Source organism: Phoca vitulina, unplaced genomic scaffold (genome assembly GCF_004348235.1).
Source record: "Phoca vitulina isolate PV1807 unplaced genomic scaffold, GSC_HSeal_1.0 scaffold87, whole genome shotgun sequence".
NCBI classification, from domain to species: Eukaryota; Metazoa; Chordata; class Mammalia; order Carnivora; family Phocidae; genus Phoca; species Phoca vitulina.
This window is the reverse complement of record NW_022589790.1, coordinates 2,280,550-2,298,043: the sequence shown is the minus strand read 5'-3', so window position 1 is coordinate 2,298,043 and position 17,494 is coordinate 2,280,550. Positions and strand designations below refer to the sequence as shown.

The window sequence follows — 17,494 nt, the reverse complement described above, 5'->3', positions numbered from 1 at the left end:
CCTCCCCAGTAAAACTTCCTAAGAGGTGACTACGCCCACGCCACTTTCTCACCTCTGGTCCCTGTGGACTCAAGTCCAAATGTCTCCATTAACTTCTACAAGGCTGGGGGCAAACTAGGCATCCCCACAAAGCCTGTATTCTCATCTGTGAAAACAGTCATGGTGCTACCTACCTCATAAGGCTGTCGTGGGAACGGGTAAATTCACATGCCTGGCACGAGACACACTGGATAAGTACAAGACACTATTGTTAGGATGGGGGGGGCATATTTGCTGTGGCTGTTTTCTTCCACATGGAAGCAGCACCATTAGCTCAACTGTCCTGCTAGCTCTCCACTCTTATCTGGTAGGTGATTTGGTGAGAACTGGGTGGGCACAGCCAGCCCTTCTTTTCTGGGGCTCCTTCACACCAAGAGACTTGCAGGACTGGGCAGGGAAGGATGACCCTGGGGTGTCATCTCAGAAAGCCTACTTGTCCAAGGACACAGACCATGCATTCTCATTAACAACTTTTCCAGTAATAAAGGGAATATTTTGGCACCCATCTGCCTTACCACACTTTATTTCTCAATTGGGAAGAGAGGTCAGTTGAAAGGCATTCCGATAAACAAAATGGTAGATTAAGTCCAGTGATGTTGCAATGGGAAGAACAGGATCAGATGCCATTTACATTGTTTAGAGGGATGACTGTCTTTTTTGCTGTTATGAACTGAACTGTGTCTGCCTCGGAATTCATATGCTGAAGTTGTAACGTAGTCAGAACATGACTGCAGTTGGAGATAGGGTCCTTGCAGAGGTGACTAAGGTAAAATGAGGTCATTTGGGTGAACCCTGACCCTATAGGACTGGTATCCTTGTAAGAGAGAAATGTGAACAGACACGTACACAGGGAAGATACAGACGAAGGCCCCGGGAGAAGACGCATCTGCAAGGAGAGAGACCCGGAACCGATCCTTCCCTTACAACCCTCAGAAGGCACGAGTCCTACTGACACTTGACCTTGGACTTATCCTCTGGAACTGTGAGAAAAATAAACTGGTTAAAAAAAAAAGGCCAGGCTGGGAAAGGCAGTGTCCCAGCCGGACGGCACCTGCCCTGCGTGTCCAGAACACAGCGGCTCCTGAGGGCCCAGCGGCCGTCTGACATCACCAGGGTCACTGCTCTGCCCTTCCATCCCGTCTTCGGGCCTCCGCTCTGCCCAAGGGCCTTCAGGATACCCATGCCCATCAAGTTTCCAGTGGGCTCCTGCCCTCCTCTCTGCAGTGCCTTCTCCAGCCCTTGGCTGACCCCCTCCTCACCTGGCTCGAAATGGAGGCGCCCCTGTGGGGCTGAGGCTGACGGTGCTCAATCCAGAGCTTTCACTCTACACGTCCACGGCTCCTGAAGTTCTCATCCCTCCCCGACCCGATTCCACTAGATATTTCACAGGCTGTGGGTCCAAACACACTCAAATCCTTTGCACCCCACAACAGGTTAAGTCATGATTTGAGTGTCACCTTTCATCTATATTAAATTTTAGATAGACAACAAAAAAAACTTAGTGTAAGTATGTCCCAACATTGCAGGAGGCAAAAGTTCTATCTGAAGTTTAAGTCTCTTACAGCCCTACTCCCCTCCCTCCCCTTCCTTCACGCCTAAGTCGACACACCCAGGATTGGCACCCCCATCTTTCCTAGACCACCAGTGGCTGACAACGTCCTCCCCACCCTGCAGACCCCTCCTTGCCTGAGGGGTGGGAGGAGGGGACATCTCCCCTGCCCTGACTCCCCCAGCAAAAGAGCCCCCCCACACACACTCTGCCCTTCTCTTCCTCCCTCCCCTGACAGGCACAGCAAACATTACTGTTACATAAACTATTTTATTTAAATAAAATCAGGGGCATACCCTTCTCTCTCTCACACTCACTCTCACACACGCACTCCCCCAGCACACGCACACACACAGGCCCACGTCCTCCCTCCCTTTCTTCCCTCCACCCTGGCCACCTCAAACCCAGTGGTTCTCATAGTGACCACCTTACACAGGGAGACACCCTCCATGTGGAAGCCCACTCCTCCCAGTTGACGGCAGCAGCACAATGGCCTAGGCACAAGCTATCCTGCCCAGAGTCCAGCTCTCAGACCTCTCAGGGTGGGAAAGCAGGAAGGACCAGTTCTCCCAAGGCACCCAGATCTAGCGTGGCTTCCCCACCCTTCCCCCCATATAGCCCGGAGCACCACCAAACACCCAGAACCGCTCCCCGTGGAGGGTGGGCCCCCTCACCCAGGGCAGCCCCTCCCTGCATCAGAGAAGGCTCTGCACCCAAACTTGAGCACTTCCCCCTAGGGATCCTGGAGTAGGTATCGTTTGGTTTGGGAAAGAGAGAGGGAGAGCAGCTGAGCACCAAATTCCCTAACTCCACCCCACAGGAGGGTGCTGAGATTCAGCCCAACATCCTCTACCCAGAAAAAGTAAACCCAACTCCGCAGCAGGAATGGCGAGGGCCTCAACCATCAGGACCTCATTACATGTCCAACTCCCAACATGGACCCTGTTAGAGACCCACGAGCACCTTAGCAATGTTAACGGCCCAGCCCGGCTGGGGGAAACACCATGCACATGGGAGCCTATTTGGAGTGCGTGGGGTCCGTTGTGGACAGTGCGGTTGCGTTTCACCTTCTCTGACACTGGTACCCTTCCAGTCCTGCTTTGCCGGACACAGCAAAGTGGCTTCGGTCATGAGGAGGGAGCGCTGTAGGGATCGGTAGTGTTTTCCAGAGGCACACAGTCCTACAGTGCATTTTACAGGTTCCAGATGGGCAGGCTGGGACAGAGGCCTAGGGCACGGGGCTGCCAGAAGAGCTCTGCAGCATCCCTAGACCCCCTCGGGACACGGGGAGGTGGAAGGGACACCTATTTCCTCGAGCTAGGGGCCAAGATGCCAGGACCCAGCATCTCTGACGGGCTTCCCTGTGCCTTCCAGACCAAGTTCCCTGAGGGGAAAGCCAGACAGATGGAAGGAAAGCAGAAAGGGGGCAGCAAACGGCATCAGACCATGAGGAGCTAGCAGGGAGAGGGCAAACGTGAGAGCCAGAGAGAAGCCTTCTGAAGGGGTAAGGCAAAGAGAGCTGCCACCTGCAAGGAGGGAGCTGGGAGGGCAGGGACAGGGAGAAATCCACCAGAGACAGGGCCAACCTGACCTCTCCAAGGGAAGCGAGGACCTGAGGAGAGGTAGCTTGGAGCCTGTCTGGCCCTACACGGGCCAGCGGTGCTGAAGAGAACGGGCCACCCTGAGCGTGGACTACAGGCTGATGCTTCGCTGGTGGCGGCCCCCCCGGCCCCCGCCCCGGGAGCCCAGCTCCTGGCCGTCCAGACTGGTGTGGTCTGAGAGGCCCCGCAGGTGCTCCACCGAGTCACACTTCTGCAGGTCCGAGGCCACCGTGCGCAGGCTCAGCAGGCTAAGCGTGTCTGTGTCCGGGGCAGGCCCAGGCCCCAGGCTACTGCCCTCCTCCAGGCCCCCGCCTTCAGCCCCCTCAATGATCCCACTGTCCCCGTCCTCCCCCCCATCAGGCCCAGCCTCGGCCCCCACGGGGGAGGAGCGCCGCTGGCCTGGGCCATGAGGGGGCTGGCCCCGGCGCCGGGCATGAATCTGCTCGCTGATCTGCTCCAGGTTGCGCAGGGCAACTGAATAGCGAGTCTTGGCCTGGGCCACCTGCTGCTCCAGCTCCGTCACCTTGGCCTTGTGCTCCTGCAGAGACAGGAACAGAGTGAGGCGATCCAACGGGCAGCTCCATGGCTCCTGCAGCCGAGTCCCTTCAGCCCCACCAGCACTCTGCACAGTGCCTCCTTTCGCAGACCAGCCAACCCAAACCCGCAGGGCTCCACCCCGCCCAGCCCAGCCCCCCCTTCACTCCTCCTCTTTGATTCCTCTTCCCCAGCCATCCTGCCCTGCTCCTCACCTCAGCCTGACCTCTAAGACCTTCCCCCCAGGTCTTCATTCCCACCCACTCCTCCTCTCCCCACTGTTCCCTTCCCCTGGCTGGCCAGTTCCTTGTCCCCATTCTCCCTGGTTTCCCGATTCCCACTTCTTCTCATTTACCTCCTTTCAACTCCATTCTCCGCCAGTACCTATTCTCCAAGCCCAACTCCCACTCCTGTGGGTCATTCCAAGCACCTGTCCCACCACACTGGTCTGGCAGATGGCCCAGAGAGGCATCCCTTGAACTGCCCTCACTCTCCGTCCCTGCCCCCCTCCTGCCTGGTTCACATACCATCCCCCTCTCCCACTACTCCCCTACCTCCAGAATCTGGCTGAACTGGGCCTTGAGCTCAAAGTAGGGGCGGCTCTTTCCAATGGCCCGCCGGAGCGTCTTCTGCAGGGCTTGGACCCGAGCTTCAGCCTGCTGGCACAGCCGAGTCACCCGCTGATGCTCCCGCTCACCACGAAGCCGCTCCTCCTCCGCTTCGTTCACCTGGCCCAGACGGGGCAGAGGACATACATCACTGACTGAGGACCCGCGCTTCTGCCCCTCAAGACATGACCATCCTTCAGGAGCTGGCATTTGCTGCTAGAGACTAAATGTTTGTATCCCCCCAAAATTCCTATTTGAAATCCTAACTCCTAAGGTGATGGCATTGGATGTGGGCCCTCTGAGAGGTGATCAGGTTATGTGGGGGGGGAGCAGTCTCAATGGGATTAGCGCCCTCGTAAGAGGTCCTGCAGAGCTCCCACGCACCCCCTTCTACCTCATGAGGACACAGTGAGAAGACCGCCAGCTGTCTAGGAAGCAGGAAGCAGGCCCTCGCCGCCAGATACCAAACCGGCCTGCACCTGAGCTTGGACTTCCTAGCCTGCACAACTGTGAGAAATAAACTGCTGTTAAGCCACCCAGTCTACATTATTTTGTTGTAACGACCCCAATGGACTAACGTCTATACAAGGTGAAGGTGGCAGACTGCAGCTGAGAGCAGGGATCCTCCCACTCCCCACTCTCCTTTGAGTAGCTGAGGAATGATACACAAACTACACTTCACCAGGTGCACTAGCAAAGCCCAAACAGGGCAGAGAGCAAGGAAGAGGTTTCGCCTGAAACAGAATCGAAGCTGAGGAAAGGCTGGAGTGGAGAAGAGAGATGAGGCAGGAGGCTGATGGGATGAAAGGAGAGCAAAGGAAGCAGCCGACCCCGAGAAGACCTGCTGGCACCTCCTTGCTCACCTTGCAGGTGGCGTGGTTGAGCATCTCTTGCCACGTGGGGTCCAGCCGGTTCTTGTCGGCCATGACTCCCTGCTCAGCCACAAACACCATCTCCCGGGCAGCGTTGTGCATGCTCACCGCCCGCTCGTACCGCAGCGCTGCCTTCTGGGTCTCCTGCTGGGCCTGGGAAGAGCGGGCCGTCAGGGCGGGGGGCCCCACGGACCCCTGCCCACCCGGGGAGACCCATCTTAGGAGGACGAGAACAAGAGGAGGAGGAAGGCCCAGTGCAACGTCAGCTTCACTGCCCAAATGGCACTGAGCATAAGCGCCAAAAAAATAACATTCTATAAAGAATATTTTGTAAGGATAGGACTTAAAAGAAATAAATGTAGAAACAAAGACTGGACAACGATACACTAGAGGGTGAGTGTGTGAAATCAGCACTTACAAAGGCCACTGGCCTTTTTCACCCTAGGGAGAACAAAGAAAAATCCCCACCACTTTAGCTGCAAGGTGGTGAGCGACAGGGACCACGTCTCACAGAAAGCACGCCCCTGATTTCATCAACTCCAGTCCAGCAGGTAAGCTGAAGGAAGACAGGTGCTCAGAGATGCTCGTCACAGCCATGCTTACCAAACAAAACAATGGAAACCAACCCAAGTTTTCAGTTAGAGGGGACTGATTAAATGAATAATAATAATAATGTAAGGAAATATTAGGCAGGTCTTAAAAATGACAGCATGGATGTATATTCATTGACATGGAACCATGTCATAATATAAATAAAATAAAGGAATAAAAATAACACATACCAGGTCATCTCATTTTGGCAAAATATATACCAAAAAAATTGAGGGGTTATCCGTGCTGTATTAACTATGTTTTTTATTTTCTATATTTTATGGTGCTTTGACATCTCGGGGGCCTTGCGGCTCTCCTAGGGCTAGCTAAGTCCCAAACACAGTAAACTCCTCTATGAGCACACTTCTCGAATGCACACCAACCAATCCGAATCCCACCACCCCCTTTATCTAACTCTCACCCCATGCCAATGTTTCCCCTGCCCTATGTTACCCCTGGACCAGGTACCAAAACAGAGACCACCGCTATGGCCCAGAGCCCGCATTTATTCAAGCTCTCTAATTCTGAATTTGCTCAATGTTGCCTACCCTGCCTTACCCATTCCTTCCCATTATAAGCACAATAAAGGCTCTGAGCCAAGCTCTCCTCACGTGCCTTCTGACCTCTACGTGGTTTGGCATGCCCTTTCTTCTTGGAAATGTTAAGTAATAAACTCTTCTTTCAAGGCAGCTGTCTCTGTGTCTGCCACCTAACCATACTTGACGAAAACAAACCCTAGGTACAAAAAACATGAAACACGCACATGGTAGGATTTGCGGTGATTTTGGTTTTCTTCTTGTTTTATAGCTACAGTTACATTACAGTCTCCCAATAATGAACCCACAGTATTTGTGCTTTAAAAAAAAAAGAGAGGGGAGGAAAAGGGTAAAGAATGAAGGGATGAGCAAAGAAAAGAGACATGAACCAAAGGGAAGAGACATAAAAGAAAAAGGAAATGAGAAAGTGTCCTGTCTTCCACTCCACACAGAGACAGAAGAGTCCAGGGCCAGGCCTGCATGTGGCCATTCTGCAATGCACGTCAGCTGGCCATACCTCCTTAGCAAGACGCCGAGCCTCATAGTAAGGCCGGGCCTTCTCGATGCAGCTCCCCAAGTGCGAACCCTGCGTGTTGAGCTTCCTTGCTGACTCCTGCAGGATCCTCCGATAGGTGGTCCTGGCCTCCTGGAAAAGGGACAGGGACATAGGGCAGAGGGAAGGCATATGGGTGGGTCCCAGCCCCTCTTGTTTTTCATACACGCCCCCTCCCCTGCCACCATATTGAACAGGGAGAGAAGGAGACACCTCCGAGACCAGCCCAAGGGTGTGAGGAAAAGGAGGAACACTCACATCCAGCTGCAGCTCCACCTGGTTGATCTCCTCGCTGGCCTGGTTCAGGTGCTCTAGCTCTTCCTGCCAGAGATGGGCAAAAAATTACAGCAGTGGAAAGTAGCCTCATGTGAACCATGTGGAGTGGGAGTGCAATGCAAGGAGGGAAAGTCCGACGACTAGAGAAGGGAAGAGAGGCAGGAGGCTCTGTGGGATGGCTCCTGCAATCCGCACAACTCCACCTCTGCAACAGGTCATTAAACCCCCACTGTAACGAGGAAATCGACATTCAGAAAATGGAAGACACATATGCCGTCAGCAAAGTGGCAGCAAGCCTGCCCTCTCTTCATCAGACCGTGCCACCTTCTCTTTGTATTCCAGCCAGGAGGAGTCTCCTCGGAGCTAACAGTCTCTGTTCCCGGCAGAGAACACTACCCCTAGCTACTCACTCATCACACGTTTACTACATACTCATCACAGCTCAGCATCATGAGACCCCAGAATTTAGAACACAAAGAGGTGGCAGCTCACAGCCCTGTAAGTAAGCAGCAGGCCCTCGTCAGTGTAAGCAGCTGTAAGAGGCAGGCATGGTGTGGGCAGCAGGGTCACCTGCCTGGGCAGGACGCTCAGAGTACTTGCTCCTAGGCGGGGCCTTGATGGATACATAGAAAAGCACCAGGGACGGAGAGGGGCCAAGAATCAGAAGGAGAGCAGGTGCGCAGCTTGTCAGGTAAGAAGCCAGAAAGGCTGGGGCACAGAGAAAGGATACCGCAACTTTTCCCAATGGCAGGGGAAGCCTCCCAGAGCGTGGCACCACCTGGTCTGTGGTTTAGGAAGGCAGATCTGAGCAATATGAGGGAAGTTTACAAGGGCCGGGAGACAAAAGTGGAGGCTGCAGTATTCCAGGAGGGAGAGGACAGGGCAGATACCAGACAAATGCAGGACATAGACTCATGAGGGTCTGATAGACAATTAAGGTCAAGACTAGGGAAGACCACATGGCTCAAGAGGCTTCTGGGCCTGCTTCGGCAGTGGGCTGACAAGACCCCAGGTCCTCACACAACAGATTCTGTGGCAGCGAGGGAGAACTTCAGGGAGAAGTCCTGAGTCCACCCTGCCAAGGACACTCCTGAGGAGGAGCAATCCCCGGTGAAATACCGGACACTCAGCTATGGGATTCTCTTCCAGGGGCCTTGCAACCCCTGGGCAGGGCAGTGGAACCCAGCCTCTGTCTGCTTGCTGCCCATGACCCAGACGTGACCTGCACCTGGCAGTGAGCGATGCTGTCATCAGTGCTCCCACACACCTCATCTGGCCCTTCCAACAATCCAGGACATGACCCTCTTTTAGTCTTTTTATTTCTATGCCTTTCCTCAAGCCCCAAAAGGTTTGAGTCAGCAAATAAGAATCCAGGAAACCAAGCTCTATGCCCAAATTACAGTGAAAGGAAGAAACATATAACAGAACCAGGAAGAAGGATACGGAAATATGCGCGCCTACAACAATGCAGACCCTGTCTCAAAGAAGGCCATAAATTTGGCTCTAAATTTTACAGAGCAGAACAGCCCAACAAAAATATGTGAGCCCCACATTGAATTTTTAGTTTTCTGGCAACCATTTAAAAAAATGCAAAAGCAAACAGGTTAAATTGTTAACAATACATTCCATTTAACCCAAATATCCAAAATATTATAACATGTTAACAACATAAATTATAAAACATTTTTACATTCCTTTTAACATATGCCTTTGAAATCCTTGTGCATTTGACCCTTAGGGCACATCTCAACCTGACCAACGGCATGTGGCTCCCACACTGGACACTGGGGGTCTAGAAGTTGGTGCACATTAGTCACACAACCCAGTGACCGTAAGATCACAACAAAACGCTGTGGAACCATAAGCAGATGACATGGCTCAAAGGACCCCAGAAGAGGCCCAGGGGCAGAGCGAGCACCACCAGACACACGGAGCTCCAGGTTTCGCAGAGCCTTCCTACCCAAGACATCACCTCCAGTTGATGGAATCTCCCCAAGGGCCCTCAAAAAAGGCAGTTCCTGTCAGGATGAGAGGTAACCTCTCCCACTGTAAGCCTAGTCTCCTCTGACTTGATTAGGCCTGCAGCGGGTTTCAGACTATCTGGCAGAAGAGGTAACGGTGCTTTCAGCAGCTCCTGCAAGAATATTCTTTCTCAGCTCATTCAAATTCGCTAGGTAAGAAACAATGAAGCGGGGAATTAGGGGCAGAACTGAAACTGGATCTGGGACCTGACGAGGAATCTGGCTTTCCTGCTATTGTGACCATCATCCTAGGACTAAGGACATCCTTGGATGGATGTCTCAAGAAGACAGGAGTACAATCACCTAGAAAAACCACAGTCCTGGTAGGAAAAAGACATGCATGCCTCAGGAGGCAATAAACTGATTCTAGAGAAGGAGAGGAGGTCAGTAAAGGCCATCCTGCAACATTCCCATGGGCAAACCAAGGTCCAAGACTGGATCCCACTCAGTTCCACGGCCCAAAGTGCTCCCGGATCCTAACAAGGTCATCACAGGAATGAATGGCTCTACATAAATCATCCCCACTGGAAAAAGGATGTGAAGGGCTCCGGCTATCGGCAAAGGGCAGGAGCAGGCTCATCTTTCTGTCAGGGAACTTGCGCCCACACAGCACTTCCAGCAACTAAAATCTCTTGATGATGAGGTCCACCACCCAGTCGCAAAGCTCTTACTAACAGGACCAGGAGACTGGGGAACAGAACAGGCTAGAGGGCAGGGTGGACAACCAGGCTGGGGCAGACCCAGGGCAAGGCTGAGCGGGAAGCCAATGAGCACTCAGGGCTCTGTTTTGGGAAGTTGGCAACACATTCCATTTGGCCTGCTCCACCAGGGACTCCAGGCACTCGGCTGAAACAGAATGTGAACACGATGAAGTCTGAGTCAGCACGCATCGTCCATCAGGGAGCCTGCAACCAGCAGGGAGGGTGACCTTCCCGGGGCACACCGGGCGCATTCCAAAGATGCCAGGCCACTGAGTCAAAGGCATGGGTGCTCAGCCGACAGATGCTCCTGCCCACCTTGTGCAGGCCATTAAAAGACACAAGCCCATGGTGATGCAGGGTGATCCATGGCCCAAGGACTGAGAAATAAGGGAACTATGACTGTCCTGTGAGAGAGAACCTGATACTTTGGATAAGGATGAAGAGATTGCCAAGTCACTCTGAAGAGTCTACGGCGGAGGTAAGTGACTATATCCACTCACCTGAGGATGAATGCGCCCATCACAAGAGGAACTGAGAAAGTCACAGGGGAAGAGATGCAGACCCATCCTAGCACCACCCTCCTTCATTTTTTCCCTCCACTGGGACCCTCTCGGAAAGCTGAGGACCAGCCTGAAGGCCTCAGAGAACTATGCTGAGGTCAAGACATGGAGACTAAGCCAGTGGCCTTCCCTGGGGGGATAGCACACTCCAAGGAGGCCCAGAGCTGGCCTCCAGCTGGCTTCCCTCCAACTTCCAGAGGCATCCCACCAGACAACAGGGACACGAACTGCCTGCCGAGAAACCCTATTTCCCACATGAGTAAGAGCCTTGCCTTAAGAGCAACCATTTCTGGGAGTTTCAGAAAATATGTGAATGGAGTCCCTAGCCTTTGGGATATCCCTGGCTCAGTAGAGACGTGTCGGCTGCATGTTAGATCCACTTCGCACCCCACCAAGACCAGAATTCACATGTCTGGGTATGGCTCAGGAATGGGTGTTTTTAAAACCTGCTGGTGGATTATGACAGATCTGTTGGTGGAGACCCACAAAATACACTGAGAATCCATTTAAAGCACTGAAACACAGTTACCAGAATAACATGGTCTTGTGCACTGTCAACACCAGGAGGGAGCTCAGAGGACACATGCCCCAACCTCTTCCGAACGCAGAAGGGTTGAATGCTACCAGCTTTCTCTGTGAGAGGTGCCCCTCACACCGGGCTACCTCTCCCACATGGCAAGAAGATGCACAGGCCCTGCTAAGGACAGAGCACTGGCCCAGCCACGAGGATGCCATCAAAGGTGGAGGCCTCTACAACAAGACCTTCCCTCCCTACATAACCCATACCATTCCACCGTGTGCCTCCCAGGTTAGCAACAGAGACTATGGTCTGCCTGTCCCTCTCACTCCAGTAACACTGCAAGGTCCCTGGATCCAAGGCAAATCTTATGCCTGCGTGGTACTCTCCGACCCCCACAGAGCTCATCCTATAGAACTCTGATGATGGAAATGTTCTACTTCTGCAATGCGAACAGCAGCTGGAGAACTGCATTTTTATTTTTTATTTAATTTTAATTGATTTTACTTAAATAGCCACATGCGGCTAACAGCTACTCTATTGAACAGCACAACATAAGAGTGATTCTTCACACTGCGGCCTTTGCCTGTGTGGGCACACTGGAAAAACACACAGGAGCAGGAGAGACTGAGCGAAGAATCCACCCACAGTAGATTTTCCCCTGGAGCAGAGCAAGGAACGCTGGAAGGAGATGTATGAAGTGCATCACACAGCCTTCCTCCCCGCAGAACACAGAGGGGTCTCTTTCCCAAAGTACTACCTACAAACTTTCACCAAGAGATAAGCAGAAGAGTTGCGACAGAAAAGAATCAGGACTATGTCAGAGCAGAGCGACGAGTTGTGCAAATCAGCTGGACCAATCCCTCACTGTACAGATGAAGGTGAGGCTCAGAGATTACATAACTTGCATGAAAATCACAAATCATGAGGCTGGAGGTTGCTTCAGTCTCAGCCAACGTGGTTTTCACTACAACTTACTTCCTCGGTAGACGACAAATCTGTAGAATTAGCAGGAGAAACTGAACTGTTTTCAATGCAACACCCATGAGACGTGGCAGAAATAAATTATTGACCCACGCCAGTAAACGAATGGCTCACCACAGCTCCAACGAAAGCATGGACACAGTTTCCCTGCCCCAGTGTCCATGGAACCCCCACCAAGAGGGCAGGAGGATACTAGGATCAGATCTGATTTCTTCTTGACTCACAGAAACAATCTAATAAAGGTCTGTTGGCAGAGAAGCCCAGGCATGCAAGCCCTGAGATGCTCTTGCTCACCTACAGGGGTGTGAGTCACCTACACATCAAAATCTTAGAGATGCTGCCAGACCTCACAGCAGACTCAGCCCCCAACACACAAGAACTTCCTGCCCTCACCTGCCCAAGTCGTTTCCCCAGTCATTGCCCGGAAACACTACAATCCACCTTGGCCGACCATGCATCTCATCCGCAACGGTGTCTGTCCTCTTCACCCAGTGCCCTGAGGTCTCCTTCAAAGATCTGCCCATCCTAACAACTACTAGCCTGTAAATACTCCAAGGTAATAAACCAGCTTTTCCGTTCACTGGATACAAGAAGCATCCTCAGAATTGGGAATCTGTATTATTAAGGACTGAGCATGGTGGATACAACTCCCGAAACACATCGGATTTCCTTGTAGGCCTCCATCTGTTGAGCCATTACAAGACAGGAAACATGTCACCCTTTACAGATGTGAACATCCCCGGGAGGCCCTGATGGGGGGGCGGGGAGGATTTGAACCTGCCTCCCAATCTCAAAATCACCCCTCTCACATCGCACCCCCGAGCCAACAGCCCCTTCACTTACTCGGAAAGGAGTACCACAGCTGTACTCCCCACTGCACTAAACGAGGCCCCGCATCTGACGCCAATCTGTTGCTTCACTGTCAGCTCGGCCTCCAGGAGCCCAGCCCGGGCACCCAGGCGGCCCCTCTCTGCGCCGGCGTCACCGCAGCTCTCAGCACTTGTCCCACCGTACTGCCCGACCTGCTGACAAGGTGCTTTCCTTTCCTGCCCCAGGCCCTTCATTTATCTGCGGCTCTTCAGGAAAACTGGAATCGGCTCCGGGGCTCTCCCTTCCCCTGTCTTCTCACCTGTATTCGAGGATCCAGTTCTTCCTCTTCTCTCGGAGACAATTTGGCCTCACCGCTGTTGCTCCCGCCTCCTCCGGGCTCCTCTGCGACTGGACTCCGAGGGACTTCATCCTCCACCACCTCAGAGCGCAGCTCCCCCTGCGGGGTCTCCCGCCCCCCCGGAACCGGCCTGAACTCAGCCATGCTAACGGGGAGAGGGCACAGCCCTATGCACAAGAGAGGACTGACATGCTGGGACCAGGGCCCCAGCTTGGGGCTTCCCGGGCTCTGGGAGCAGGAAGAAGGGCCTCTCTTCTCGGCGGGTGGAAAGGGGACAGAGGAAGAACCTCACACTGGATTAGAGCCCAAGATTCAAGTCGTCGGCGGGCTTCCTGGAGCTACGGCCTCGTCTGTGCAGAAGTCCTTCCCTGCCCGTCACGGGGAGTCCACCAGGGGCGACCCGGAGCAACCGCTCCGAGGCGGGGGGCAAAGGGGGCTGGGATCCCGGGCCGAGGCCTGCGAGGAGTAGCACCATTCGGGAGGGCGGAGGCAGGCGCCTCCAGGCTGTGGTGGCAGCTGGAGAGGAAGGCTGGGCCCGAACCGAGGCTGCGGGGCGACAGTCTCCGCGGAGCTGCACGGGCAACAAAGGCCAAGTACACGGCAGCATGAGAACATACTGGGCCACCAGACGCTCCCAAACCCTCGGCCTTCCGGCTCGCACGTTCCGAGCGGACCCACCGCAACTACTTCCCTCAGCCCTCAAGGACTGGAGGTCCTACACCTCCCGCGTCCCAGCCCCTCCCCACCGGCGCTTCCAGACTTGCCTCTGCGCTCCGACCCTTCTCCACCCTCCCCTTCCCTCCGCGCGCCCCTACTCCACCCCACCCCCGACCCCAGCTCTGCAATTCACCTAGTAGCCCCCAGCCCCGCCCCACCTCTCCCCAAACCTGCGGACAGTCTGAGCCTCCCTTCTCCAACCCCACGCTCTCCCTCAATCCCCAAGACCCTGCTCCAGTCCTCCTACACAGCCGGGCGCAAAGCCTCCAGGCCCCCGCGACGCAGAACCTTACCTCAGTTTACCTTCCCGTACACTGAGCTCCTCCACCGCAAACAATCTTCCCCCTCCCTCCCCGCAACAAGCCCGTCCAACCAAATGCGACTCTGCCGAGAGGAAGCGGAAATACATCATCCGCCAACACCGCCCTCCTGCCCTTTCGCCCCTCCCCACACGCTCTCTGGTCCGTGGGGCCACGTCTGGGTTCCCGACTACCTCGTCCCCGCCCGGCCTTTGATTTCCGTACAAAATGGTGCCCTACGGCGCTCATGGTCGTCGCCGTACATTGCCTCCAGCCCATCTTCCACCCCAGCTGAATGAAATTGAAACATGAGCGTGTTATGCTGAGAAACACTGGATTGGTGATGGAAGTCGAGATTCCCTGGTGGATAGGGAAGTGGTAGAAATAAAACAAAGATTGGACAATCGCTTCGGAGAGAGCGCTGACATCTTGCTTTACGCGCTGCGCGCAGGCTTCCGGAAAGCCACTTCCGGCCGCGCCCGGGAGGTCAGAAGCGGCGCCGGAAGTGAACCTCTTGGCTTCCGACGCGGAGGCGGTGCGGCGGTTCGAGTCCTGAGACAAGCCTGCTCCGCGGTTAGGACGTGAGGTCGTCTTCCAGCGGTGACTGCTCACTCCGGGAGGTCAGCGATGCCCGTAGTGACGGTGGCTGAACGGACGGCTCTGAGAGGTGATGTGTCTCCTCGGGGCCTCCGGCCGTCGCGGTGAGCCAGCCCCTCGGCGAGCCGGGCCCTCCCACAGCGTCGTCTGCCCGTGAGCAGCGGTGAGAAGCCTGGGCCGCCTGAACTCGGTGCTCAGCCCGCGAGGACCCTGTTGTACTGCCTTGTGCGTCAGCGAAAGGACCTGAGCGGCCCGTGGGCACTTCTTGGTGTTGCCGGGCGAGCCTTAGGGGAAGACCTGAGGCTTCGGGTTTCATTTTTGCAGGAGCCGCCTCAGGAGCTGCCCTGAGGAGAAGGCAAAGGGACGGAGTCGCTTTCCTTCCTTCGCATCTCCTCCCGCCCTTCCCTCACCGCGTGAATAACCGCATCCAAAACAATGTAAGAAGTAGAGCCAAATACAGTCATTTAAAGGTGATTCAAGGGGCGTCTGGGGGGCTCAGTCGGTTAGGCGTCTGTCTTTGCTGGGGTCGTGGCCCCGGGGTCCTGGGATCGAGCCCGCGTCGGGCTCCCTGCTCGGCGGGGCTCTGCTGCTCCCTCTCCCACTCCTGCTCTCTCTCGCTGTCTCTGTCGTGTCTCTCTCTCAAATAAACAGATAAAACCTTCTAAAAAATAAATAAATGATTGAAAAGATTTTTTCCACGAAGTTGGCAGTTTTATTTGTTAAGTTGTAGAAGTCACTTCTCCGGTGAGTCCTCGGGAAGCGGAGTTCAGGCGTCTGAGCAGACGATCTCGTGGGACTATCCGTCTTCTGTCACATTCCTTATTGTCACTAAGGTAGCCAGGAAGGTTACGTGCAGAAATCCGGAACCGTGCGTTTATTTGTCCTCTGCTAGTAGCTTTGATGTTTTAAACCCGGAGTCGCTGTACTGACCCCCCTTTGCGCACCCTCCTCTAAGCGCCTGCCTTCTCCCAGCCTTCCCGTGCAGCGCGGCTGCGGCATCGCTCCTCCTCACGCCTCGTCCTGCGGGCCCTCTTCCCCGTGCGTGCAGTCGTGAGCAGCGCGGAGCTGCCTCTGGCCGCCACATACTCTGTTGCCTGGGGTGGGACAACATCATGAACACACGTACCGCGCAGGCTCTCAGATCACATTCTGAAGCTCACCAGCCTCCTCACACGTCCTCCTGCGTTTCCTGGGGTGAACGCTCCCTGAGAGAAGGTAGTGTCGTTGACTGGTTGGAATTTCTCCGGCAGGTTTGGTTTGGTTTGGTTTGCTTGCTGGATTTGGGTGATGTTTCAAGTAGGGGGAGTTTGGGAGCAGTGTACACTGGCTTGTTTTACGGAGGCCAGCACGGACATGATGAATTAAACCTTTTTTCTAGAACAGCCCTCCAGCAGACTTACTGCAATGATAGAAGTGTCCGGTGTCAGCTCTGAGCAATATGGTAGCCGCTGGCCACGTGGCCGTGAGCACTTGAAGTGGAGCTAGTACTATTAAGGAACGGCATTTTAACATCTAATTCTAGGAGGGGCGCCTGGGTGGCTCGGTTCGTTGGGCGGCTGCCTTCGGCTCAGGCCATGATCCAGGGTCCTGGGATCGAGCCCCGCAGCGGGCTCCCTGCTGGGCGGGAAGTCTGCTCCCTCTGCTGCTCTGCCTGCTGCTCTCCCTGCTTGTGCTCTCTCTCTCTCTGACAAATAAATAAATAAACTTAAAAAAAAAAAGGTGACATTTTAACTCATGATAGAAATTAAAAAAAAATAATTCTACTTTAAATAGCAACCACATATGGCTAATGAATGGAATCATTAGTTCTAGAGCATGCCTTTCCCATATCTCTTCCACACACATACTCAGCTTTCGCATCTTCAATACAAAACAAAGGTCTCTCCACTGTCATTTGTGTCCACTCCTCTCCCATTTACTTCTGCAGTCTAGCTTCTGCTTCTGTCAGGCCACAGAAATTGCAGACATAGGGTCGTCATCCGTGCTCTGAATATCACCAAGTCACTGACATCTGACACTGGGTTATTTATTCTCTCTCATCCTTCTTTAGCTTCTGAGTCACCCTTGTCCTGGGTTTCCCCTTACTTCTCTGGCCTGTTGATTTATTCCTTCACATATTATGTCTTCACTGAGTGTCTACTATGTGCCAGGATTTTAGGTAATGAGGAAAGAGACACTTGTTCCAGTTTGCATGTAGCTTATAGTCTGTGGTACTCATTTTATAAATCGGTGACATTCAAACTAATTGGACCACAACCCAAAAATATGTTTTACCTTGTAACCCAATATACATATATTTGTGTAAATATAACAAAAGTTTCAGGAAAAGATCTTTACTCAAATTACATGCAAAGCATATTAATATTTTCTATACTCTTTTTTTTTTCTTTTCTTTTTTTTAATGCTGGTGGAGACCTGTGTCACTGATTTCATGACCCACTCATGTTTGAAAACCTTACCCTGCATGCCAGGACTTTTCAGGCTCTGATGCTAGTCTATGACCGTCTCATGCATCATGCAGCCTGCTTTCTCTGAGACCCCTTGCATGGCCCCTACCCATGGCTACTATTCCTTTCTTGGAACACTATCTCCACCCAGACTCCCCACAGATCACATTCTGAGATCCAGCAGCTTCTACGACCACTGGCCTTTGCAAGGGTTACCTCTCACTGAGTACAAATATTATTTCATCCCCTTTCCCAAATCCTGCTTCTGTATTTTGTTGGTGAATGGTTCTACCATCCACCCATTTACCTAGGGAGAAACATAGA

The 17,494-nt window shown here is 53.6% G+C and overlaps 1 protein-coding gene across 1 annotated transcript; it reads right to left on the bottom strand.

Moving 5' to 3' along the window:
• Positions 1 to 1,610: 1,610 nt before the first annotated feature.
• SH3BP5L (SH3 binding domain protein 5 like) lies at positions 1,611 to 14,223 on the bottom strand. The gene is made up of 7 exons (XM_032395789.1): positions 14,121 to 14,223; positions 13,072 to 13,681; positions 7,142 to 7,204; positions 6,848 to 6,976; positions 5,195 to 5,356; positions 4,278 to 4,451; positions 1,611 to 3,727 (listed from the first exon to the last, which is right to left on the bottom strand). The coding sequence occupies exons 2-7, from the start codon at positions 13,252 to 13,254 to the stop codon at positions 3,281 to 3,283; spliced, it is 1,158 nt and encodes a 385-aa protein (XP_032251680.1). The 5' UTR covers positions 13,255 to 13,681; positions 14,121 to 14,223; the 3' UTR covers positions 1,611 to 3,280.
• Between the last annotated feature and the right edge of the window lie 3,271 nt (positions 14,224 to 17,494).